We start from the raw sequence: 26,157 nt of genomic DNA on the forward strand, positions 1-26,157 counted from the left end.
GGCCGTGGCGGTGATCTTGGGCAACACAGCGCCTTCCCTCAGCAGCACTTCAGTCCCTGCACAGTGCTGCTCAGCGCATTTCTGTCCCGGGGGCGGCAGGGATTCCAGACTCGCAGCGCTTCCAGCTCACAGCTCTTTATAGCACCTCAGGGGTTTCCAGGCGGCAGCGGTGCTTTCAGGCTCACAGCGCTTTCAGCTCACAGCGCTTTACAGTACCTCAGGGGTCCCCAGGCAGCAGCGGTGCTTTCAGGCTCACAGCGCTTTCAGCTCACAGCGCTTGACAGGTCAGGTTACAGAGGAATAGATTGTGGTAGTCATTAAGAATCTTTACAGTTCAGTAAGCAGTGGAAAGAATTATTGTGGAGTCACACTGGAGATGGTGACCCTGGTTCTCCTCCCGCAGGGCAAGATCAGCAGGCAGGTAGTGTAACTCAGCTAACTTGGGGCAGCAGTTCCTGGGATTAGTCAGCCTCAGTAGTGTAGCAATCCCCTAGCTCAGCAGCGTTCACTCCAGCGGAGAGTCCCCAGGTCCAGTAGTGTAACAGTGATATCTGGTTCCCTCCCTTTCTTTTATACCCTATAATCAAGTGAACAAAAAGGTGGCAAGTTTTGGCGGCAACCTGGGGGGGGGGGTTGGAAGGTTCTGGAAGAATCTAGGGACTCTGTAGTGTTCCTTGCCCCTTCTGTCCTGTCCGTCTATGGTGACAAGAGGCGGGGCTGTCAGAGTTACAGTAGCATTCAGTCCCAGCCTTATTCTAACTACTAGTGCGCAGACAGGACAGTGGTCTCACCACAGTAGCAGGGGCCTGTGGCAGCCATGTTTTTAGGAGAGAGCACCCGCACCTCAGCACTGTTTAGCAGCGGTAAGGCGCCCAGAGTCCTATGTCCAATAAAAATGGCAGTCAGATAAGAGGCAAAAAGGGAAAAAAATGTAGGGGAAGACCACCCTAGGGCTGACAGGTCTAACATGGGTCGAATATTGAGCGGGCTTTATTTTTTGCTGAACTCTCTAGTGATTATAATTGTGTGGAAGATCCCGTTCTCGATCAGGCCCATCCACCATTGCCAGATTCCCCAGTGATGCGACTAGCCCGTACCTCCTCAACTTGACAGAGGGAATAGGGACTGATTGATTTATGGTGCTTGCACCACTTTGGCAAACTGGACCTTTCCTTTTCTTCTCAATTGCATGTATTTTCGATTGGATGCTCTCCTCTGTACACCTGATCTGCATGCATTAGTACGAACCTCAAATTCTTTCTCTCGGACCATCTCTGATCATAACGCTCTATGGTGGGCCTGAGCTGGGAGACCGTCCGTCCCTGCATCTCTACCTTGCGGCTTCATCCGGAAACACTAGAAGACAAGGTCTTCCGGTATACTGCTATTAGCCACTACTTTGAAGAGAACACTGGATCAGTGTTCACTCCTGAAGTGGAGTGGGCCATATTTAAAACAGTGACCAGAGGGAGGTGCATATCTTAATCAGGGTCCAACGGACCCTGTTAGAATTTTCAGAGGCCAAGGAAGCCCTGGGCACTGTAGAGAGGCTCCAAATGGATCATTCAGAACTTCCCCCTGACCTTTTAGAGTGCAAAGAAAAAGTCGCTGAACATGTTGAGCAACTGCATAAGTTTGACTATAAGAAATATATAGTGAGAGCACATGTGGAGAGGGACTGCACTGGCTCACTCTGGGCGTGGCTTACTAATCCAGCAAAAACTGGCACAGTTATTGTTGAGCTAGATTCCGACTAGGGTACTAAGCTCCACTGCCAAGAGGATATTAACCAGGAATTTTACAAGTATTATGTCACCCTGTACAATAGTTCTGTTCAACTACTTGTTCATCCGCTGATATTGAGACATTTCTGGTACCCCTGACACTCCCTACAGTTACTCTAGAGGATACTGAGGTGCTGGGTAGGGACATTTCACTCCCGTAAATCTGAGCAGCCATAAAGTCCATGGCCCGGAAAAGAACTTCCAGCATGGACGGGCTACCGGTGGAGTTTTACCCTGCATATGTTGAGACCCGTGCCACAAGGCTAGTCTAGCTGTATAATACTGCTAGGGACACAGGCTTGCTGCCACCTTCCTCACGAGAACCCCTGATAGTGCCTTTGCTGAAACCAGGAAAACCAGCCCATTACAAAAAGGCATATTGCCCATTTTCAATGATGAACATCGATTACAAAATCCTTCATAGAATTCTGGCCACTCGCATCCTGCAATGTATGCCCACCCGCGTACATGCAGACCAGGCAGTATTAATTCTCGGTCACAATACAGCATTTTATATCCACAGATTCCTTGCACTATTGGAAGATAGCTCGTGTGATAGGAGCCAGGCAGCGACTTTTTCAGTGGACATTAAAAAAGCTTTTGAGAGTTTGGAGTGGGCCTTCCTCTATGGTGTAATGGGTTGCTTTAGACTGGGCCAAGGCTTCATAGCCTGGATGAAACTACTGTATACGGAACCCACAGCCAAAGTTTAGATGGTTTGAGTTATTTCGAGTGGTTACAGCATGGAGCGTGGGACTCGTCAGGGCTGCCCTCTGTCACCTTTACATTTTGTTCTGGCAATGGAGCCTCTGGCCAATTATTCCTGAGCCTGTGGTACTTTCTGTGGCATGGCAATTGGCGACCAGACCAATTGTATGCGGATGACCATTTGCTATTTCTGCATGACACGGGGAGGGAGCTGACTGGAGCTCTTCAGTTACTAGAGTGATTTGGGTCTCTATCGGGCCTACATGTTAATTGGCAGAAGTCCTGCATTTTCCCAACACTGGAGGCCAGAGAGCCTTCAGCGACAATTGGGTGGGAGTCCAGATGTTTGCCTTACCTTAGGGTTCAAGTGTATCATGATCCCTTAGAGCTGCTGGAGGGGAATGTGGGGAAGGGTCTGCAGGCTCTTCACTCTAGCACTGAGTTTTGGAAAACACTCCCCATATCGGTGGCCGGCAGCGCAGCACTATTAAAGATGATGGCTCTCCCCAGCCTACTGTACCTCTTTGTGGTGCTTCCGGTACGGATATCTAGGGCACCCTTTGAGGAGATTGATACACTCATCACGGGTTTCATATGGGGTCCGGGCCGCAGGAGTGTGGCTTTACCCACACTTCAGATCCAAGAGAGGATGCAGGTTTAGCCACTCCCTACTTTGAAGCTTATTATTCGCTGCACAACTTTAGTGGTTGACACAGTGGTTGGCGAGCAGACTCGCTCCTGGGAAGGACCCGGGACCTTTTGTGCCAGATCTCCCTAGACTGATCAGGGTGTTGCTTAGACTTCACTCTCTTTGGCTAGACAGCACCATGGAGTTTCAGGTTCTGCAATGGTATTGGGAGCGTAGTATGCGTAGAGTGCGGGTAACATTTTCCATATTCCCCAGATATCAAGGTGGGATATCTTGATGTGCTCCCCCATGGTGGAGATTGGCGAAGCCTGATGGACCGGATGGAGGCACACGCGACAACATTGAGGACCCTCTTTTCTGCTGAAATGCTGCTTCCGTTTGATGAGTTCCGATCACAGTATGACTTACAACAGGGCTAATTCCTTCTTCATGGCGCAGCAAAGACAGCAGTTTGCAGGCCCTGGGGAATGGGCATGGCAGGAACAGCACACACATAAAGCTGTCAATACTTAGTCACGTCATTTAAAACTGTCACATGTCTATATCAAATACTGAGAGGTGACATACTATTACCCCTAGATAATTTTATAGTCAAATGAGCGGAAGATCTGGGGGTTTCAATACTGGAGAATGATTGGGTATCCATTTTACCCAAAGTCTCCCAAAATGCACGGTTCAATCTTAATTATTTTTATCTGCTTCATCTGGCATACCTTAGCCCTGGGAAGATTAACAGATACAAGGAGGTGGGGCAGAGTTCCTGCATATGTTTTGAGAATGCCCAGAGCTCCGAGAATATTGGGAGAACATTGTTGGGGTGATAGATGTGCTCATTGAGACGGACGTCCTCTGTGCTCCGGGTCATTGCCTCCTAAGCTGGTTCCCACACACAGCCAAGAATAAAGTCACAAGTCGGTTTCAGGATTTATCTTTTCTCCTAGCAAAGAGAGAAATCACTAGGAACTGGGAAGCACCAAGAGGTCCTCAAGCGGTGTGATGTAAAAAAGAGTTGCTGAGATGGGAGGGTTCCGATAGTGAGGTGCTGCTCCAGGAGACTCAGAGAGGCCACAAGTCGATTAAAGTGGCCAGGCGTGGTAGGCATTTGTAGACGAGCTGCAGCACCCAGACCAACCTTCCCCTGATGAGTAGCTGGGCACCCCCTGTCGACCGTAACCACAATGGACTCTGGATTCCCCTAGAGGGATACCCTATGGGTGGCCTGAGATCCTAGTATAAACCTAAGGTTTGGGCGGCATTACATATTCACATAGTACCAGCTGATCAGGAATGAGGTGGCTTCTGCTCTCTGTGGAGTCCGGAAGGGGCACGACTGGTGGAGGGGATGGGTTAGGAAAGTTAAGGGAGTCCCCTTTTTAGGGAGGTGGGGGTATGTTATCTGGAGAGTGGGAGAAACATGTTGACGTCCTCAATAGGCTGATTGCTCATTGATCCCTTTCAAGATTGTGCTAAGATTTGAGCCCCATAAATAAAATAAAACAAGCCATCTGTATTCTTAGCACCAATGGACTAAAAGTCTGAGACCAAAAAGTGGCAAGAGAGTCTTTCAGTTACGTATAGTCTGAGCGGAGGAATGAGATGGAATAGATAGTATTAATACTTTGGAAATTACAGATTTTGCATGCTCATAGAAAGCTCTCTGCAGCAGAGGCAGTGTAGAGATGTCTGAGCTCCTACATCAATTATGGACAGTTTTAATCACAAAGTTCTAGACTCCTCACAACTTAGTCATCAGATATATGGGCAGACCCTGCTACAAACTGTTAGATAGTCGTGCTTGGAAAAATCAAATACTATGACCATAGTACTGTGCACCTCGCTTGGAGGGAAAGGCAGGATTCAACTGAGTATTGGAAGGGGCAATAGCAAAAGGTCACCACTGATGTTGCAAACAGACGTCTTGGTCGATAAGACGTTTCTTTTTCTACTGGGCATGTGGCAAGACTCATTCAATCTTATGGCAACAGCAAACGATTATTGACACTGTCAATAGCATCAGAAAGATCCAACAGGATCTATCCACTGAATGTGTCACCATCGCCCACTATTGTCCAAATCTATCACAGGCTGTGACCTGAGAGGTTTCAGTACCCCACTCAGGATTGAATGCTGTCTGTCAGGGCTCCAGTAATGTAATTACTCAAAGCAGGTAGCAACTGCCTTGTAATAGGCCGTTATTTTTATTTACATCCAGGTCCAAGAGTGATTTCAGCCACTACTTCCTATCAACAGGAACCATGTCTCAGGAGGCTAGTGTTAAATAAAGTGGTTACAGCGGCAGACAGGATGTGGGCTGATTTGTTCAGCATAGCACCTGAGAAACAGTACTTAGGTGATCCTGATTTAACTTTCTGCATCATGACTTTAACTTTGTCAACGACAACTGGCACAACATGTCCTCAGAAAATGGCGGAGTGGACTCTTGATAGCTGGTATAGCAAATATTCTTTGCTGAGTGTGTTGGGCTCTGTTGAATCAGGTTCCTTTTAGAATCCTGTGTTTTAGATCATCATTGACCTGTATTTAATGTTTTTTCTTTCTTCTTTAATCACTATGTATTTATTTGTGATGTATTTTGTGTAGTTTTATGGTTCTGTAAGCCAAAATAAAGGAATAAAAGAAAGGGAAAGCATTTCAACCACCTAGCCTCCATTACTCATTCTGCACTTCATTCTGGATTTACTTTATATCCAGAACAGAATTGGGCCATTTCAGGTTGAGAACTTCAGAGCTTCCTTTTATAAATTCCTTGTTTAAAGCATACTTACACAGTCTTTCTCTGAAATTTCCCCTACGGCAGTGGATCTTTACCTGTGGTGCGGGTACCCATGAAGGTCCGCAAAGCTTACTCATGGAGCGCTCCACTGCTTAGAAAATTAAATAACACCAAATTAATAAACAGTACAAAAATAAAAAAGCATCATTCACAAATGAAAAAGTTAAATCTTTCTGTAAATGGGAATTAATCTGAAATTGAAGGCTAAAAACTAAGTTAATATCCTTAGATTATTTCTAGGGAGCAGTGCAAGTGCATCAAACAGAATATATAATGGATGAGGGGTGGCATAAAATTATTTTAGAAAAGATTCAACCTTCTTATCAAATTACAGTTTTGCTTTTCTTATATTTGTTTGTGAATTAAATAAAACACTTCATCATTTGTGCATTTGTTTGATGAATGTTTGTTTCTGTATTGTTTGTGGTTGAAATAATCGAAAAAGCTTAGGCCGTAATCCTCAGTGCAGGTCCCTGGTTTCTAATAAAGATTTAGTTTGGGTTCTTGGGTTCCAGTAATGATCAAGTGGGGTCCACAGCAGTCAAAAGGTTAAGAACCATGCCGTTGGGTATGGGACTCCATTCCTCGGGCGTTCAGGATATTATTTTATGATCTATTCAAAGAAGAACTTAAATATGTTGTTTCAGTGCCACTTCACTCCCTACGTGACACATAGCTGTGAAAAATACACTTTGCCCATAAAATCTGAATTATTTTATTTGTATCTGCCTTATTCCCAAATTCTTCTATTATAGCTTTATACTAACAACAGTAGACCTCCCTAATTCCCACATACATATACCCGTATTCATGTACAGCATAACAATCAATATTGGGACATGTTCATAGTTGTATTATGTGGTATTTGCCCTATGTATTCTCATTATATCTGTTTTTGTATCATATGTATTCTCATCCTTGTAACTTGTGATGGGTAACTTGGCTTTTTGTAAAGTACTCTGTGCCTCATAAGGTCTAGTCTGTGCCATAGAATGCTGAAAAATAAAGAAATAAAGGAAATACAACTTAGCTAAGTATTTACTGATTGTATGTTTTAATGTATATCCCAGAAACTGATAAGAATCTACATGCCTGATGACAGTTGCTTTGTAATAAATGTTGTTTGTTCTATATTTCAGCGCTCCCTGATGTGCTATAAATCCGTTTTGGTTATGAGATCAATTTCTGAGCTTTTGCATGGAACACCTGACACTCCATCACTCGGTGTTCCTCGACACCTTGTGGAAGAAAGCAGTTCTTCCTCAACTAGTGGCTCCTCTTCTGACAATGAGTATGGTACTAGTTCCAAAGGTCAAGATACAACACCTTTTCCAGAGCTCCATTTGCCTTTATGTGTTGAATTACCAAGTTTCCAAGACTACCCTGAAGATGTATCTAGATGCGAGCATTCTGAGAAAAGATTACTGGATGCAAGACAAGTAGCAATTAATAAAGATAAAGAATTATCGTATGTAAAAAGTGTATCTGAGGAGAAATCTGCAACTGATCAGAATCTGGCTCAGGACAACATTGCTTCAATAGAAATGGAAATGAAGTCAGAACTTACAGGAAACAAAATTGAAGCATCAGAAAAAAAATGTCAAGCAAAGCCCACCTTTTTCAAGGCAGCAACAATTGAAGTTGGTGACCTTGCACAAAAAAGAGAAAAGAGTGAGGGTTTAGTCAGGGGATCTTCGGCTGACAGCGCCTTACGGCATGACGTGAGCAAAGATCGCGATTTAGAACCGGAGCCATCTTCTAAGTATGTTCCTAGACAGAGTATTGTCAAGAGCACATTCTGTAGTCACACATGTGAGAGCTCCAGTCCGTTCAAAAAAGAAGGAGGGACTTTGGATACAGAATATCACAAACACCTTGAAAGAGCAAAAAGAAACTTCATGAAATCAGGCTACTCAAAAAGAACCTTTGGTGGTCTGCGAGAACCATTGCTAGAACAATTTGGAATGGATGAAGAAGAAAGAATATTAATTCATGAAAGTAATTGTTGTCGTAAACGACAGACAGGTGGCATGGCTAAATCAGTTTCCTTCGACATCACAAAGGATTCACAAAAGTCTGCCTTTGCCTTTTCTCCCAGAAGTAAGTCCCTGGACGAGTACAAGCCAAAGGACAATTTTTTATATTCAAGACACCTCTCGGAAGACCCTGACACTCTTGAAGCAGGGCAAATGCCAGGACAGAGACAGAAACATGCACCCTTTACTGAGCAATATAAGCCTTCTCTTAAGGTTGCTATAGCAGAGTTTGACTCCCCACTCAATACACAAGATCCTCCTATATATCAGCCGGACTCTACCACACAGAATGCAGATGAATGCATCCATACAAGTGTCCAGCATAAAAAAACTACAGTTGTTGATAAACCTGATCAAAAGCCCTTTTCTGTAGAAGAGGGTGATTTGAAAACAACTGTTCTTAGTGTCAAGCAAGAGAAGGCATGCCTGACTGTTGGTTCTTCAATAGGGAGACTAGCCACATCAGAAAATACTTGTGAGGAAAGCACAAGTAATCAATGTATACCTGTGTCGGTCTATCTCAAAGAGCAAATAGCATCTGCAACACAGTTGTCAGATGAAAGTGTAACTTTGATCAACCAGTTTGAACGGGCCACTTCAGAAATATCAGACAAGCTCAAAGGAGGGCTAGCCAGTTCAATACAGTATGATGACAATACTATTTTAAGAATCCAACATCAAGGAGATACACTTCTTTCACAAAATTCCAAAGAAAGGCCAATGTCTACCGCACATTTGGAAACCGAAAATACAGCTTTGATAGAAACATTTCAAAAGCCTCCAGAAATAGTTAATTCTCCTGAAAGAAACTTAACAACTTCAGCAGACAATTATAACAACCAATTGTTGATGGTACAACTGCAAAAAGACACATCCACATCAGATCACTCCTCTACAACAGGATGCGATGATAAAATAATTCGCACAGTAAGATATCAAGTTACATTGCCTACATCAGAGCACCCCAGAGATGGATCAGATTCTGCAGTACAATGTCATGATCAAGCAATTCAAATAGTCCAAAGAAATGAGTCCGCAACCATGGCAGACCCTTCTAAACCTTCTACAACACAGTTTGATGAAAAAACTGTTATCACAGTCCAGTTTGAAGATGCCACACTTATATCTGACCATACCAAAGGAAGACCAGCTTCATCAACTGTGAGTGATGGTGAAAACACGATTCTGATAGTCCAGCATCAGAGAACAACACCAGTGTTGACTGACACCAACCACAAAACATCTGAAGCACAGACTGATAACGAAAGCACAATTTTAATTGTAAGACACCAGACGGCCACACCAGTGTCTGATTTGGCAAATGACAAGCAATTGGCCGATGCAGAGTATGATAAGGAAAACACAGTTTTGGTAGCTCAGCATCAAAGGAAAACACCAGTGTTAGATTATCTGCAAACAAATACATCCTCTACTGTGCAGTGTAGTGATGGAGGAACTACAGTGGTATTCAAGCATCGCATGGCTTCACCAGTTTCAGACTCTTCGGTTCTATCGTCTGTTCATGGGGCCCAGAGTAACAACATTAGCTGTACCCCAACTGTTGAACATCAAACGGATACTGCAGGCTCAGAGAACATATTTTCAACTAAAACTTTCTCAGTTCAAACCTCAAAGTGCGCATCACCTTACAATAAAGAAGAGACTGCTACCCTTGAGTGCATAGTTGATGAAATGGTCTACCTTTCTGAAGAGATGAATGTTTTGGCAAAGTCTATGTCTACTGATGTCAGTTCCCTAAATAACATTGTTTCAAAAGAGATGGGAATACAGCAGGATCCTCAAACTATTTCAGCAGAGTCCTCTGCGCGCCTTGGTAAAGAAATGAAGGGAGACTGTAGCAATGTTGTTGTTAAGGTAGAGGAATCTACCTTAATGCAAGTTAACACTCAACCGTGTGTTCCAAGTACTCAGCATAGTATGTTTTCATCATTTGAACAGCCACAGCCTTCGCCTGTTTATCATGAGCATGTGGAGGAAATAACACTCGAAAGTGGAAGCTCTAGTAAAACATATTTTTCCCACTCTGGTAGTTCAGGGACAGGAAGAAGATCTGATAACTTTTCGGATTTTGAAGAAGCTGGCAGAGAATCTGTAGTTTCATTGGTTGAGATTTCAGACATTTTGGATGAAAGAAGCCAAAGTAGTTCTCATGCTCCTGGAACTGTTATATCTTCTGTTGAACCTGTATATGTTCATCTGTCAGATCTCTATGACATGAAACATGTTGGTGACTCTGGAGACTGTAAGGATGATCAAGACCCTCCGGGGGACAGATCTTCTCTCTCTGTTGATGAACTTCTTCAGCTGTGCTTTGAGAAGGAGACTCCATCCTACATAACAGATGTCCTTGCTATGTATCCAAATATTGCTCAAGACAATGTTGTGCAAACATCACAAACATTTTATGAGAACATTCATGGCAACATTATGGACCGAGTTTCAAGGAGCTCGACATCTGAGAGAGGATGGAGTAGTTCTTCCATGGACCGCTCTTCGGTAGATTCAGAGCTCCTCTATGATCATGGTGGAAAGACAAGCAAAGACCAGCGGAGCTCCTCATCCCTCAAACGGCGGAAATCAGGACTATTTTGGCAATACGGGAAAACTGAGACATTGGAGAAGTCCTCCGACCAAAGCCTAAAGCAAAAGGTCAAAGCTTCCGTGGCCAATATTTCAAGAATTATCAAAGGAAAACAGCCAAGCGAACGAGAAAGAAAAGAAGGTAGTACTAACAATATTTATTATTTTCCTATCGTTTGGTGTTTGAAGCATCCATAGAACTCCAAAATAAGCAGTGACATTTCTTCTGAATATATTTCTAATGCATCACAAACATGCATGTGCACATGCATGCTCTTGTCTCGCGCACATATGTGGTCAAAACACTGGACAGGCCTAGAATTGTGCTTCATCTTGTAGATGTGGTCTGTACTTGGGTTTTTAAAGAAAGACAGCTGTTCGATAAAACACCTGTCTGCAATAGATTGTTAAATCCAGCAAAACATATGCAAAAAATTTCCGTTGGTGAAGAAAACTTTATTAAGTGAATTTAAGGTTCCTTTGTTAGTCCTATAGAGAAAAGCTGTTTTTACCAAATGCACCACTCATGACCTCATATCCTACATCACAAAAGACATTACAAATTACATAATTGAAGAAATCATTTAAAAAAGTGTGAAGACCTTAGTGTTCAGGGGATTGTACTACATGTACTATGCATTTAGGAATTAAGGGGCTTATTTACAAGTCCCTTGCGCTGCCGGTGCGTCACTTTTTATGACACTCTACAGCACAGAGATAAAGACCATATCTTAAGGCTATGCAAAGCCACTTTGTGTGGCTTTTCATGGCCTCATAGATATAGGGGCTTATTTACAATTCCCTTGCACCGCTGGTGTGCAACATTTTAGCATATAAAAAGTGACGCACCGGCAGCGCAAGGGGCTTGTAAATAAGCCCCATGGTGTAAGGCTTTGTAGCCTTACACTACATAAGGGAGACGTTCCATGGGCATTGCGGTTGGTGTTCCTACTCAACACCCATAGGGTTTGACACATTCCCTGATTTACAAGGATCTGTAAACCTGGGAATGCGTCAAAACTGTATGCCTCCCTAGGGCAGGTGTAACGAGGAGAAATATGTTTATTTGTCCTCGTTTTTTCCTATATCTATGTGTGTTGCATTTTGCAGCACACATAGACATTGGAAAACGCCTCCATGTATTGTTTTTGTGCAGAACGGTGTTCCTTCCTGTACAAAAACACTCCTGCTGACAATGCAGGTGCAAGGGTTCCTCCATTAGCGCTGGGCACCATATTGTGCACAGGCGCTGGCTGAAAGGACAGGAATGCACTCTATCCCATAAATATGGTGCATTCCTGTCCTTTCGATTTGGCGTAGGGCAGTGCCCTACACCAAACCATTGTAAATGAGGCCCTTCATTTTGAAGTCATAATAATGGCAGGAGTATGTTTGGAAGGCACTTGGGTACCTGGTGAGAATCCATACATTGCAGAAGTGTGTGCTTAGTACACACAAATGGCAGGCATTGTGAATTCCACTCAGAGGGTAGGGCACTGCGGGTGGAACATGTGTGTGGAGCTTAGCAGTAATGTGCATGGGGAGTGTGGGTAAGTAGAGCATACAGAAAGGACAGTACCTATATTGGCACATTTGTAGTAAGAAACATGTATATAGGTCAGAAATGTATCATGTATCATTTAGTTACGCAGAAGGCAAACCAGCAGCACAATGCAATGTAAGGTACATTGGAATTAGGAGCATATTGGGATGTTTTGATTTTGGTGCATTTGTGTGACAAATGCAAGGGTTAAAAAGGATTTGGTGAGAGCATATACTTGTCAGGCAAATAGCTACTGTCACAGTGTGCAAATTCAACATGTTAGTTCATGTAAGTTCTAATCATGATTGTCTGGGTGACATCATACATGTCTTTCGTGATGCCCATGTGCAATATCATTTTGTACATCATCAAAGAAATAGTTGATATTGTTTCTGGTGTTGTAGCTGAAGTGAATGGTGATATTACTGATCATCCAAACATGATGTCAGTGGATATGCACCTCTATTAAAAGTGAGGTTGTTTGTTTGTTATGCTTTTAGTGATGTTTTCTATGAGGCAAAGAGAAACGCAATGTGGTAAGTCTAGTTTTTGTGTACACCTTATTTTTTAATTTCCATATCTCTTGGGTGTTGATAGAGAAACCTTAACACGAAGTACAGCTTTTTTCACACCACATATAAAGAAGACGGTAAACCATGAGTTAAGGCCCTGCAATGTGATTGAGGTTCTCTAATAACACAATTTTTAGGTTTATGATATGATGATTTATACTCCCAGAACACATGAATCACACGGGGAAACATAAATTTGTATTTGGTATTTATTAAGCACAGCTACCATTCTGACTAAGGCACCATGGTTCTAATAGTGAAAAACGAATACAGCAGCACAAATAGAAACACCAAAGGCCACAGAATTATGAAACATCATAAGAACACAATAAATATCCAAGTCTACAGTTTCCTAAATTTCAGCAAGTGAGATACCTATTGTAAATGTAGTGGTCAAAAATGCAATCTATATGCGGCCACAGCTAAAAAAGACCTGCTACCTAAGATCTTTAAACGAAATTTGTGTCACCAATAATGACTTTCATGATGTCAATCAATTATTGAGACCCATCTCCTGGGTTGTTTATAGCATCACTGACTTAGCCCTTCTTAAAGCAGTACTGTGGTAGTCACAATTTCTTTCACTTCAGGATGATGCAGTTTTTATTTTTTGCTTTACCTTTTATAAAACAGAGACTGCAGAAAATAGAAGAAGGCTCTCTGCAGGGGAATCTGTTGAAGGATCTTCAGTCCCACAAAAGAAAAAATCAGGACTGTCATCATTCAAGTTATCAAGCCTTAAAAGCAAGGAGAAAGTTGCTCTACGTATGTATTTCATCAAAGCATTAATTGTTGTTTAGGGACCATGTTTGAAATCAGGTAAAGCTTCATTTCAAGTAGTGGACAATGTGCTTACAACTCTAGGAGGATAGATACAGTTTTTACACTTACAATTTGATTGTTCTAAAGCTGTAATTTGATACCTTTGGTGGATCAGAGTGATGGATACATGAAGCATTGTCTCCGAGCGAAGCTGTGTTTAAATGCTCGCTGGTGACGCTACCCAAAACCTGGTAATACTATTTCTGTGTCGACCACGCTGTTTTTAAAACTCGTTTTTTGCACATTTACATTTTAGGGATGTTAGTGATTTTAACGATTTGTAGGACTTACCATATTGTTGTATTCGCTCTATATTCACTTTGTTTGCTCAGCTGCACTCCGCACTTTGGTTGATTTACTTGTTCCGGTACTTAACACCACTTCCGCCGGTTAGCAGTCCAGTGGCTCAGGTGGGGCTTATTTAATCGTCATGCTGGCGCGCCGAAGGCGCGCCTAAGACAAGCCCGTCTGCGCTCGGGCCTGGCGCAGGGCCTGTCCCCCTGGCCCTCCAGCACCGGATAGAATATGCTATTCAGGTGAGGAACTGCACATGCTAAATAAGGTGGACAAAGCCTTTTATTGTCACAAATTGTCCCTGTGTCTCCTCTATGACAAGAACACTGTTGCTGATATAGCTAGAGGGAGTTCAGTGTGTAGGGAGTGTTTCACATCGCTCCCTAAGTTACTTAACCTACCTGTCAAATCCGTTTTAGATGGGGGCATTGAAAGAGATGTTAAACTGAAATGTGCTTTATTTAATGCTAGGTCATTGGTGAAACACTCTTCGGAATGTGCCCTGCTTCTGGAGGACAACAATATCAAGCTGGCCTTTATTACAGAAACTTAGTTAGACAGTACCTCGGGTCCGGATCTGGTGAAAGCCATTCCATTGGGTTTTCACTGTCACTCTCTGGATCGCACCCAGAAAAGGGGTGGTGGGCTCGCGGTGATATATCATGAATCACTCACCCCACATTTTTCACCTGCCTGTGTCCAGGGCTGTGAAGCACTGTCTTTTAAAATCTTCTCAGCGCTTCACAAGCCTTTCTCTGGGATCCTAATCTATCGCCCACCAGGAGAGAGGAAGGGATTTATGGATTCCCTAAATGGGATACTAGAGGATGGTCTGAGTCAAAAATCATTTGTAATGCTTGGCGATTTTAATTCTCACTTGGAAAAGTTAGACGACCCAGATACCGTCAGGCTTCATAATATCATGGCCATAGGAGGTCTCGAACAATTGGTCTCTTTTCCGACTCATACTAAAGGTCACACCTTAGATGGGATTTTTTCCAATAATTGTGATCTAGTTAATATCTCCATTCTTCCGATTACCTGGTCTGATCATTTTATAGTTAATTTTGAATTAAAATGTGCTACGAGGTATCCTACTGGCTCCAAATCAAACAAGCATTGGAAATGCAATAGGTCTCGCATTTGTTGGAGCTGGAGCTATTGGTATTGTAAATGGCAATGTTTTGTACTTTGAAAAAGGTCTTGTGTTTGTTGGAGCTATTCACATTGTAAATGGCAATGTTTTTTATTTATCCTTAGGGTTCTATATAGCACGAACTTAACAGCCTCTGTTGTGAATTTGGATTCATCAAAGTTTTGTGAGCCCTGAAATTTGCACAAGTAAAGTGCTAACAGTATAAATATGGGCACTGTTTAATAAACGAAGTCACTGCAATACAAGAGCAAAGGTGACCGAGTGACTGCTTCTGGGTTTACGGAGTTGCTTACACTCACTGCCCATTAAAGCTAGCTAGCCCACTACTATGAGTTTATCAAACTTAATGCTATGTTTTCTTATGTTATGTTATGCTATGCTCTGCTATGTTTTGTTATGCTATGCTATGTTTTGTGTATGCTATGCTATGTTTTGTTATGCTATGCTTTGTTTTGTTATGCTATGCTATGTTTTGTTATGCTATGTTTTGTTTTGTTATGCTATGTTTTGTTGTGTTTTGCTATGCTATGTGTTGTTTTGTTAGGCTATGCTATGTTTTGTTAGGCTATGCTATGTTTTGTTATGCTATGCTATGTTTTGTTGTGTTTTGTTATGCTATGCTTTGTTATGCTATGTTTTGTTTTGCTATGCTTTGCTATGTTTTGTTATGTTCTGCTATGCTATGTTTTGTTGTGTTTTGTTATGCTATGCTTTGTTATGCTATGTTTTGTTTTGCTATGCTATGCTTTGCTATGTTTTGTTATGTTCTGTTAATCTATGCTATGTTTTGTTGTGTTTTGTTATGCTATGTTTTGTTATGCTATGTTTTGTTATGCTATGTTTTGTTATGCTATGTTTTGTTTAGCTATGCTTTGTTATGCTATGCTATGTTTTGTTATGCTATGCTATGTTTTGTTGTGTTTTGTTATGCTATGTTTTGTTATGCTATGTTTTGTTATGCTATGCATCGTTATGCTATGTTTTGTTATGCTATGCTATGTTTTGTTTTGTTATGCTATGCTATGTTTTGTTTAGTTATGCTATGCTACGTTTTGTTGTGTTTTGTTATGCTATGCTGTGTTATGCTATGTTTTGTTTTGTTATGTTATTTTTTGTTATGCTATGCTATGTTGTGTTTTGTTATGCTACGCTATGTTTTGTGATGCTATGTTTTGTTGTGTTTTGTTATGCTATGCTTTGTTTTGTTATACTATGTTTTGTTTTGCTATGCTATGTTTTGTTGTGTTTTGTTATGCTATGCTTTGTTATGCTATGCTGTCAATCAATCAATCAAGCAATCATTCGCATTTATAAAGCGCGCTACTCACCCATAAAGGGTCTCAAGGCGCTGGTTGGGGGGGGGGGGGTCAGTGCTCGAAGAGCCAGGTCTTGAGCTGTTTTCTGAAGGAGAGGTGATCAGGTATGGCGCGAAGGTGGCCGGGCAGAGAGTTCCAGGACTTCGCTGCCAGGAAAGAGAAGGATCTTCCTCCGGCGGTGGCTTTGCGGATGCGGGGTATGGCTGCCAGGGCCTGTCCGGTAGAGCGTAGAGTGCGCGGAGGAGTGTAGAAGGAGACGCGGTTGTTGATGAGTTTGGGTCCGAGGTTGTGAAGGGCTTTGTGTGCGTGGGTGATCCTCTTGTTGACTGGGAGCCAATGGAGTCTCTTCAGGTGTCCGGAGATGTGGTGGTGGCGGGGAATGTCCAGGATGAGTCGTGCGGCAGCGTTCTGGATCCGCTGAAGTTTCCTCTGCAGCTTGGTGGTGATGCCGGCGTACAGAGTGTTCCCGTAGTCCAAGCGGCTGGTGACGAGGGCGTGGGTGACGGTCTTCCTGGTGTCGGTGGGGATCCAGCGGAAGATTTTGCGGAGCATGCGGAGGGTGTTGAAGCATGCCGAGGTCACCGAGTTAACCTGTCTGGTCATGGAGAGGGATGAGTCCAGGATGAAGCCGAGGTTGCGTGCGTGGTCGGTGGGTTGGGGAGTGCTGCCTAGGGCGGGGGGCCACCAGGAGTCGTCCCATGCGGTGCGAGTAGGGCCGAGGATGAGGACCTCCGTCTTATCTGTGTTCAGTTTCAGCCGGCTGTCTGTCATCCAGTTCGCTACTTCCTTCATGCCGTCATGTAGTCTGGTCCTTGCTGAGGTGGGGTTGTCGGTGAGGGATAAGATGAGCTGGGTGTCGTCGGCGTAGGATATGAGGTCGAGTCCGTGCTTGCGTGCGATGTTTGCCAGGGGGGTCATGTAGACGTTGAAGAGAGTGGGGCTGAGGGAGGATCCTTGAGGTACGCCGCAGATGATCTCCATGGCTGTGGATCTGAAGGGGGGCAGGCGGACTCTCTGAGTCCTTCCGGAGAGGAAGGAGACGATCCATTTCAGGGCCTTGCCTCTGATGCCGGCGTTGCTGAGGCGGCGTATCAGGGTGCGGTGGCAGACCGTGTCGAAGGCTGCAGAGAGGTCCAGGAGTATGAGGGCCACGGTTTCTCCCTTGTCGGTCAGGGCTCTGATGTCATCCGTGGCTGCGATGAGGGCGGTTTCGGTGCTGTGGTTGTCCCTGAAACCGAACTGTGTGGGGTCGAGGGAGTCGTTGGTGTCCAGGGCGCTGGTGAGTTGAGCGTTGACGATTTTCTCAATCACTTTGGCGGGGAACGCTAGGAGAGAGATGGGACGGAAGTTTTTGAGTTCGGTGGGGTCTGCTGTGGGTTTCTTCAAGAGGGCGTTGAGCTCTGCGTGTTTCCAGCTCTCCGGGAAGGTGGCGGTGGTGAGGGAGGCGTTGATGACGTCTCGGAGGTGCGGTGCGATGATGTTGTCGGCCTTGTTGTAGATGTGGTGCGGGCAGGGGTCCGATGGGGATCCAGAGTGGATCGAGTTCATGACGCGGGTGGTCTCCTCGGTGGTGGTTGGGCTCCAGGTGAGGATGGTGGTAATGTCGGTGGCGGGTTCCGGGGGGGGGGGGGGTTCGCGTTGGTGGTCGTGAAGCTGTTGTATATATCGGTGATCTTGTGGTGGAAGAAGGTTGCGAGGGAGTCGCAGAGGTCTTGTGAGGGAGGGATGGGGTTGTTTTCTGTGTCCAGGTTGGAGAGCTCTTTGGCGATGCCAAATAGTTCCTTGCTGTTGTGGGCGTTGTTGTCAAGTCTGTTCCGGTAGGCTGTTTTTCGTGGTGGTGTTGGTGGTGTTGGCGGGTGGCGTCCTTGAGAGCTGACATGTTCTCCTCGGTCTGGTTGAGGCGCCACTTCTTCTCGCGGGCGCGGCATTCTTTCTTGGAGTCCTTGAGGTCGGGGGTGAACTAGGAGTTTTTCTTGTGGTTGTTGGTGTTGGCTTGAGTCTTCAGGGGGGCCAGGAGGTTGGCACAGTCGTAGATCCAGCTTGTGAGGTTGTTGGCGGCTTCGTTGGGGTCGGTGGTGTTGGTGGGTTGGTTCTGGGAGAGGGTTGATGCGAGCTGTTCAGTGGGGATACGATTCCAGTGTCTTCTTGGTGGTTGCTGGGTGTGGTGGTGCATGGTGGTCTTCTTGAAGCTGAAGTGGACACAGCTGTGGTCCGACCAGGTGAGTTCGGTGGTGTGGCTGAAGGTGATGTGTTTGCTGGAGGAGAAGATGGGGTCGAGCGTGTGTCCGGCGTAGTGGGTGGGGGTGTTGACTAGCTGTTTCAGTCCCAGGTTGGCGAGGTTGTCCAGTAGGGCGGTGGAGTTGTTGTCGGTGAGGTTCTCCAGGTGAAAGTTGAGGTCTCCTAGGAGGATGTAGTCGGTGGATGAGAGTGCGTGAGGGTTGACGAGGTCTGCGATGTCTTCGCTGAACTTGGTGCGAGGTCCTGGTGGTCTGTACATGAGGGTGCCTCTGAGGGTGGTCTTGGGGTCGCTGTGGATCGTGAAGTGGAGATGTTCGGCGTCGGGGAGTGAGTCGTCGGTGGGGGTCAAGATGCGGATGGAGCTTTTGTGTGCGATGGCGATGCCTCCTCCGGTGCGGTTGGTGCGGTCTTTCCGGATGATTTTGTAGCCGTCGGGGATGGCTATGGCGATGTCGGGTGCCGAGGAGGGGTTCATCCAGGTCTCGGTGAGGAAGGCGATGTCAGGGTTCGTTGAGTTGATGAGGTTCCACAGTTCGATGGCGTGCCTGTGGACGGATCGGGTGTTGACCAGGATGCAGTGGAGATTGCTGTGATTTGTTGTGTTAAGCTATGCTATGTTGTGTTGTGTTAAGCTATGCTATGTTGTGTTGTGTTTTGCTATGCTATGCTATGTTTTGTTATGCTATGCTATGTTTTGTTGCTATGCTATGTTTTGTTATGCTATGCTTTTTTATGCTATGTTTTGTTTTGATATGCTATGCTATTCCATGTTTTTTATGCTATGCTATTTTTTGTTTAGTTATGCTATGTTTTGTTGTGTTTTGTTATGCTATGTTTTGTTGTGTTTTGTTATGCTATGTTTTGCTATGCTATGTTTTGCGATGCTATGCTATGTTTTGTTGTTTTTTGTTATGCTATGCTTTGTTTTGTTATGCTATGTTTTGTTTTGCTATGCTATGTTTTGTTTTGCTATGCTATGTTTTGTTATGCTATGTTTTGTTATGCTATGCTGTGATTTGTTGTGTTGTCTTATGCTATGCTATGTTTTGTTGTGTTTTGTTATGCTATGCTATGCTTTTTTATGCTATGTTTTGTTATGCTATGTTTTGCTATGCTATGTTTTGTTATGCTATGTTTTGTTATGCTATGCTATGTTTTGTTGTGTTTTGCTATGCTATGCTATGCTTTGCTATGCTATGTTTTGTTATGCTATGTTTTGCTATGCTATGTTTTGTTATGCTATGTTTTGTTATGCTATGCTATGTTTTGTTGTGTTTTGCTATGCTATGCTTTGTTTTGTTATGCTATGTTTTGCTATGCTATGTTTTGTTGTGTTTTGTTATACTATGCTTTGTTTTGTTATGCTATGTTTTATTTTGCTATGCTATGTTTTGTTGTGTTTTGCTATGCTATGCTATGTTTTGTTATGCTATGCTATGTTTTGTTGCTATGCTATGTTTTGTTATGCTATGCTTTTTTATGCTATGTTTTGTTTTGATATGCTATGCTATTCCATGTTTTTTATGCTATGCTATGTTTTGTTTAGTTATGCATGCTATGTTTTGTTGTGTTTTGTTATGCTATGCTATGTTTTGTTGTGTTTTGTTATGCTATGCTATGTTTTGCTATGCTATGCTATGTTTTGTTATGCTATGCTATGCTATGTTTTGTTGTTTTTTGTTATGCTATGCTTTGTTTTGTTATGCTATGTTTTGTTTTGATATGCTAGGTTTTGTTATGCTATGCTTTGTTATGCTATGCTGTGATTTGTTGTGTCTTATGCTATGCTATGTTTTGTTGTGTTTTGCTATGCTATGCTATGATTTTTTATGCTATGTTTTGTTTTGATATGCTATGCTATTCTATGTTTTTTATGCTAAGCTATGTTTTGTTATGCTATGCTATGATTTGTTGTGTTGTGTTATGCTATGCTTTGTTGTGTTTTGCTATGCTATGCTTTGTTATGCTATGCTATGTTTTGTTATGCTATGCTATGCTTTGTTATGCTATGTTTTGTTTTGATATGCTATGCTATTCTATGTTTTTTATGCTATGCTGTGTTTTGTTTAGTTATGCTATGCTATGTTTTGTTGTGTTTTGTTGTTTTTTTGTTATGCTATGCTATGTTTTGTTATGCTATGTTATGTTTTGTTATGCTATGCTTTGTTATGCTATGCTATGTATTGTTTTGTTATGCAATTTTTTGTTATGCTATGCTGTTTTGTTGTGTTTTGTTATGCTATGCTATTTTGTGTTTAGTTATGCTACGTTTTGTTTTGTTATGTTATGCTATGTTTTGTTATGCTATATTTTGTTATGCTATGCTATGTTGTGTTTTGTTATGCTATGTTTTGTTATGCTATGCTGTTTTGTTGTGTTTTGTTATGCTATGCTTTGTTTTGTTATGCTATGTTTTGGTCTGCTATGCTATGTTTAGTGATGCTATGCTATGTTGTGTTGTGTTTTGTTATGCTATGTTTTGTTTTGCTATGCTATGCAATGTTTTGTTATGCTATGCGTTATGCTATGTTTTGTTTTGTTATGCTATGTTTTATGCTATGCTATGTTTTGTTTAGTTATGCTATGTTTTGTTGTATTTTGTTATGCTATGTTTTGTTATGCTATGTTATGTTTTGTTTTGTTATGCTATGCTTTGTTATGCTATGCTATGTTTTGTTTTGTTATGCCATTTTTTGTTATGCAATGCTGTTATGCTATATTTTGTTATGCTGTGCTATGTTGTGTTTTGTTATGCTATGCTATGTTTTATGCTATGCTGTTTTGTTGTGTTTTGTTATGCTATGTTTTGTTATGCTGTTTTATGATGCTATGCTATGTTTTGTTGTGTTTTGTTATGCTATGTTTTGTTTTGCTATGCTATGCTATGTTTTGTTGTGTTTTGTTATGCTATGTTTTGTTATGCTATGTTTTGTTATGCTATGCTATGTTTTGTTTTGTTATGCTATGCTATGTTTAGTTATGCTATGCTACGTTTTGTTGTGTTTTGTTATGCTATGCTTTGTTATGCTATGTTTTGTTTTGTTATGTTATTTTTTGTTATGCTATGCTATGTTGTGTTTTGTTATGCTATGCTATGTTTTGTGATGCTATGCTATGTTTTGTTGTGTTTTGTTATGCTATGCTTTGTTTTGTTATACTATGTTTTGTTTTGCTATGCTATGTATTGTTGTGTTTTGTTATGCTATGCTTTGTTATGCTATGCTGTGATTTGTTGTGTTGTGTTAAGCTATGCTATGTTGTGTTGTGTTTTGCTATGTTTTGTTATGCTATGCTTTTTTATGCTGTTTTGTTTTGATATGCTATGCTATTCCATGTTTTTTATGCTATGCTATGTTTTGTTTAGTTATGCTATGTTTTGTTGTGTTGTGTTATGCTATGCTATGCTATGTTTTGTTATACTGTGCTATGTTTTGCTATGCTATGTTTTGTTATGCTATGCTATGTTTTGCGATGCTATGCTATGTTTTGTTGTTTTTTGTTATGCTATGCTTTGTTTTGTTATGCTATGTTTTGTTCTGCTATGCTATGTTTTGTTATGCTATGCTTTGTTATGCTATGCTGTGATTTGTTGTGTTGTCTTATGCTATGCTATGTTTTGTTGTGTTTTGCTATGCTATGTTATGCTATGCTATGTTATGCTATGCTATGCTTTTTTATGCTATGTTTTGTTTTGATATGCTATGCTATTCTGTTTTTTATGCTAAGCTATGTTTTGTTTAGCTATGCTATGCTATGTTTTGTTGTGTTTTGTTGTGCTATGCTATGTTTTGTTGTGTTTTGTTATGCTATGCTATGTTTTGCTATGGTATGTTTTGCTATGGTATTTTTTGTTATGCTATGCTATGTTATGCTATGCTATGTTTTGTTGTGTTTTGCTATGCTATGCTTTGTTTTGTTATGCTATGTTTTGCGATGCTATGCTATGTTTTGTTATGTTTTGTTTTGCTATGCTGTGTTTTGTTAAACTATGCTGTGATTTGTTGTGTTGTTATGCTATGCTTTGTTGTGTTTTGCTATGCTATGCTTTGTTATGCTATGTTTTGTTTTGATATGCTATGCTATTCTGTTTTTTATGCTATGCTGTGTTTTGTTTAGGTATGCTATGCTATGTTTTGTTATGCTATGCTTTGTTTTGTTATGCTATGCTATGTTTTGTTATGCTATGTTATGTTTTGTTACGCTATGTATTGTTTTGCCATTTTTTGTTATGCTATGCTGTTTTGTTGTGTTTTGTTATGCTATGCTATTTTGTGTTTAGTTATGCTACGTTTTGTTTTGTTATGCTATGTTTTGTTATGCTATATTTTGTTATGCTATGCTATGCTATGTTTTGCAATGCTATGCTGTTTTGTTGTGTTTTGTTATGCTATGCTTTGTTTTGTTATGCTATGCTTTGTTTTGTTATGCTATGTTTTGGTCTGCTATGCTATGTTTTGTGATGCTATGTTTTGTTGTGTTTTGTTATGCTATGTTTTGTTTTGCTATGCTATGCTATGTTTTGTTATGCTATGCATTGTTATGTTATGTTTTGTTTTGTTATGCTATGTTTTATGCTATGCTATGTTTTGTTTAGTTATGCTATGCTATGTTTTGTTGTATTTTGTTATGCTATGTTTTGTTATGCTATGTTGTTTTGTTTTGTTATGCTATGCTATGCTTTGTTATGCTATGCTATGTTTTGTTTTGTTATGCAATGCTGTTTTGTTCTGTTTTGTTATGCTATGCTATTTTGTGTTTAGTTATGCTACGTTTTGTTGTTTTGTTATGTTATGCTGTTTTGTTATGCTATTTTTTGTTATGCTATGCTATGTTGTGTTTTGTTATGCTATGCTATGTTTTATGCTATGCTGTTTTGTTGGGTTTTGTTATGCTATGCTTTGTTTTGTTATGCTATGTTTTGTTATGTTATGTTTTGTGATGCTATGCTATGTTTTGTTGTTTTTAGTTATGCTATGTTTTGTTTTGCTATGCTATGCTATGTTTTGTTATGCTATGCTATGTTTTGTTATGCTACGCTACGTTTTGTTGTGTTTTGTTATGCAATGCTTTGCTTTGTTTTGCTATGTTTTGTTATGCTATGCTATTTTTTCTTATGCTATGCTATGTTTTGTTATGCTATGCTATGTTTTGTTATGCTATGCTTTGTTTTGTTATGCTATGCTTTGTTATGCTATGCTATGTTTTGTTTTGATACTTTTGTTGTTGTGCTATTTTTTGTTGTGTTTTTTTATGCTATACTGTTTTGTTATGCTATGCTATGTTTTGTTGTGTTTTGCTATGCTATGTGTTGATTTGTTAGGCTATGCTATGTTTTGTTAGGCTATGCTATGTTTTGTTAGGCTATGCTACGTTTTGTTATGCTATGCTACGTTTTGTTGTGTTTTGTTATGCTATGCTTTGTTATGCTATGTTTTGCTATGCTATGCTTTGCTATGTTTTGTTATGCTATGCTATGTTTTGTTGTGTTTTGTTATGCTATGCTTTGTTATGCTATGTTTTGTTTTGCTATGCTATGCTTTGCTATGTTTTGTTATGTTCTGTTATGCTATGCTATGTTTTGTTGTGTTTTGTTATGCTATGTTTTGTTTAGCTATGCTTTGTTATGCTATGCTATGTTTTGTTATGCTATGCCTTGTTTTGTTGTGTTTTGTTATGCTATGTTTTGCTATGCAATCTTTTGCTATGCTATGTTTTGTTATGCAATTTTTTGTTATGCTATGCTGTTTTGTTGTGTTTTGTTATGCTATTCTATTTTGTGTTTAGTTATGCTACGTTTTGGTTTGTTATGTTATGCTATGTTTTGTTATGCTATAATTTGTTATGCTATGTTGTGTTTTGTTATGCTATGCTATGTTTTGTTATGCTATGCTGTTTTGTTGTGTTTTGTTATGCTATGCTTTGTTTTGTTATGCTATGTTTTGGTCTGCTATGCTATGTTTTGTGATGCTATGCTATGTTTTGTTGTGTTTTGTTATGCTATGTTTTGTTTTGCTATGCTATGCAATGTTTTGTTATGCTATGCGTTATGCTATGTTTTGTTTTGTTATGCTATGTTTTATGCTATGCTATGTTTTGTTTAGTTATGCTATGTTTTGTTGTATTTTGTTGTGCTATGTTTTGTTATGCTATGTTATGTTTTGTTTTGTTATGCTATGCTTTGTTATGCTATGCTATGTTGTGTTTTGTTATGCTATGCTATGTTTTATGCTATGCTGTTTTGTTGTGTTTTGTTATGCTATGTTTTGTTATGCTGTTTTATGATGCTATGTTTTGTTGTGTTTTGTTATGCTGTTTTGTTTTGCTATGCTATGTTTTGTTGTGTTTTGTTATGCTATGTTTTGTTATGCTATGTTTTGTTATGCTATGCGTCGTTATGCTATGTTTTGTTATGCTATGTTTTGTTTTGTTATGCTATGCTATGTTTAGTTATGCTATGCTACATTTTGTTGTGTTTTGTTATGCTATGCTTTGTTACGCTATGTTTTGTTTTGTTATGTTATTTTTTGTTATGCTATGCTATGTTGTGTTTTGTTATGCTATGCTTTGTTTTGTTATACTATGTTTTGTTTTGCTATGCTATGTATTGTTGTGTTTTGTTATGCTATGCTTTGTTATGCTATGCTGTGATTTGTTGTGTTGTGTTAAGCTATGCTATGTTGTGTTGTGTTTTGCTATGCTATGCTATGTTTTGTTATGCTATGCTATGTTTTGTTATGCTATGCTTTTTTATGCTGTTTTGTTTTGGTATGCTATGCTATTCCATGTTTTTTATGCTATGTTTTGTTTAGTTATGCTATGCTATGTTTTGTTGTGTTTTGTTATGCTATGCTATGCTATGTTTTGTTATGCTATGCTATGTTTTGCTATGCTATGTTTTGTTATGCTATGCTATGTTTTGCGATGCTATGCTATGTTTTGTTGTTTTTTGTTATGCTATGCTTTGTTTTGTTATGCTATGTTTTGTTTTGCTATGCTATGTTTTGTTATGCTATGCTTTGTTATGCTATGCTGTGATTTGTTGTGTTGTCTTATGCTATGCTATGTTTTGTTGTGTTTTGCTATGCTATGTTATGCTATGCTATGTTATGCTATGCTATGCTTTTTTATGCTATGTTTTGTTTTGATATGCTATGCTATTCTGTTTTTTATGCTAAGCTATGTTTTGTTTAGCTATGCTATGCTATGTTTTGTTGTGTTTTGTTGTGCTATGCTATGTTTTGTTGTGTTTTGTTATGCTATGCTATCTTTTGCTATGGTATGTTTTGTTATGCTATGCTATGTTTTGTTATGCTATACTATGTTTTGTTGTGTTTTGCTATGCTATGCTTTGTTTTGTTATGCTATGTTTTGCGATGCTATGCTTTGTTGTGTTTTGTTATACTATGCTTTATTTTGTTATGTTATGTTTTGTTTTGCTATGCTGTGTTTTGTTTTACTATGCTGTGATTTGTTGTGTTGTTATGCTATGCTTTGTTGTGTTTTGCTATGCTATGCTTTGTTATGCTATGTTTTGTATTGATATGCTATGCTATTCTGTTTTTTTATGCTATGCTGTGTTTTGTTTAGTTATGCTATGCTATGTTTTGTTGTTTTTTGTTATGCTATGCTATGTTTTGTTATGCT

At 40.7% G+C, this 26,157-nt stretch overlaps 1 protein-coding gene across 25 annotated transcripts in view; it reads left to right on the forward strand.

The window, feature by feature from the left end:
- OBSCN (obscurin, cytoskeletal calmodulin and titin-interacting RhoGEF) overlaps positions 1 to 26,157 on the forward strand; it is a 1,809,553-nt gene that overhangs the window by 1,386,573 nt on the left and 396,823 nt on the right. For all 25 annotated transcript variants that reach the window (XM_085628811.1, XM_085628818.1, XM_085628815.1 and 22 more), the window contains 2 exons: positions 7,075 to 10,714; positions 13,321 to 13,452. In XM_085628811.1, coding sequence (XP_085484937.1) covers positions 7,075 to 10,714; positions 13,321 to 13,452 — 3,772 coding nt within the window. The remainder of the gene's footprint in view (positions 1 to 7,074; positions 10,715 to 13,320; positions 13,453 to 26,157) is intronic.

Source organism: Triturus cristatus, chromosome 10 (assembly GCF_964204655.1).
Source record: "Triturus cristatus chromosome 10, aTriCri1.1, whole genome shotgun sequence".
NCBI lineage: Eukaryota > Metazoa > Chordata > Amphibia > Caudata > Salamandridae > Triturus > Triturus cristatus.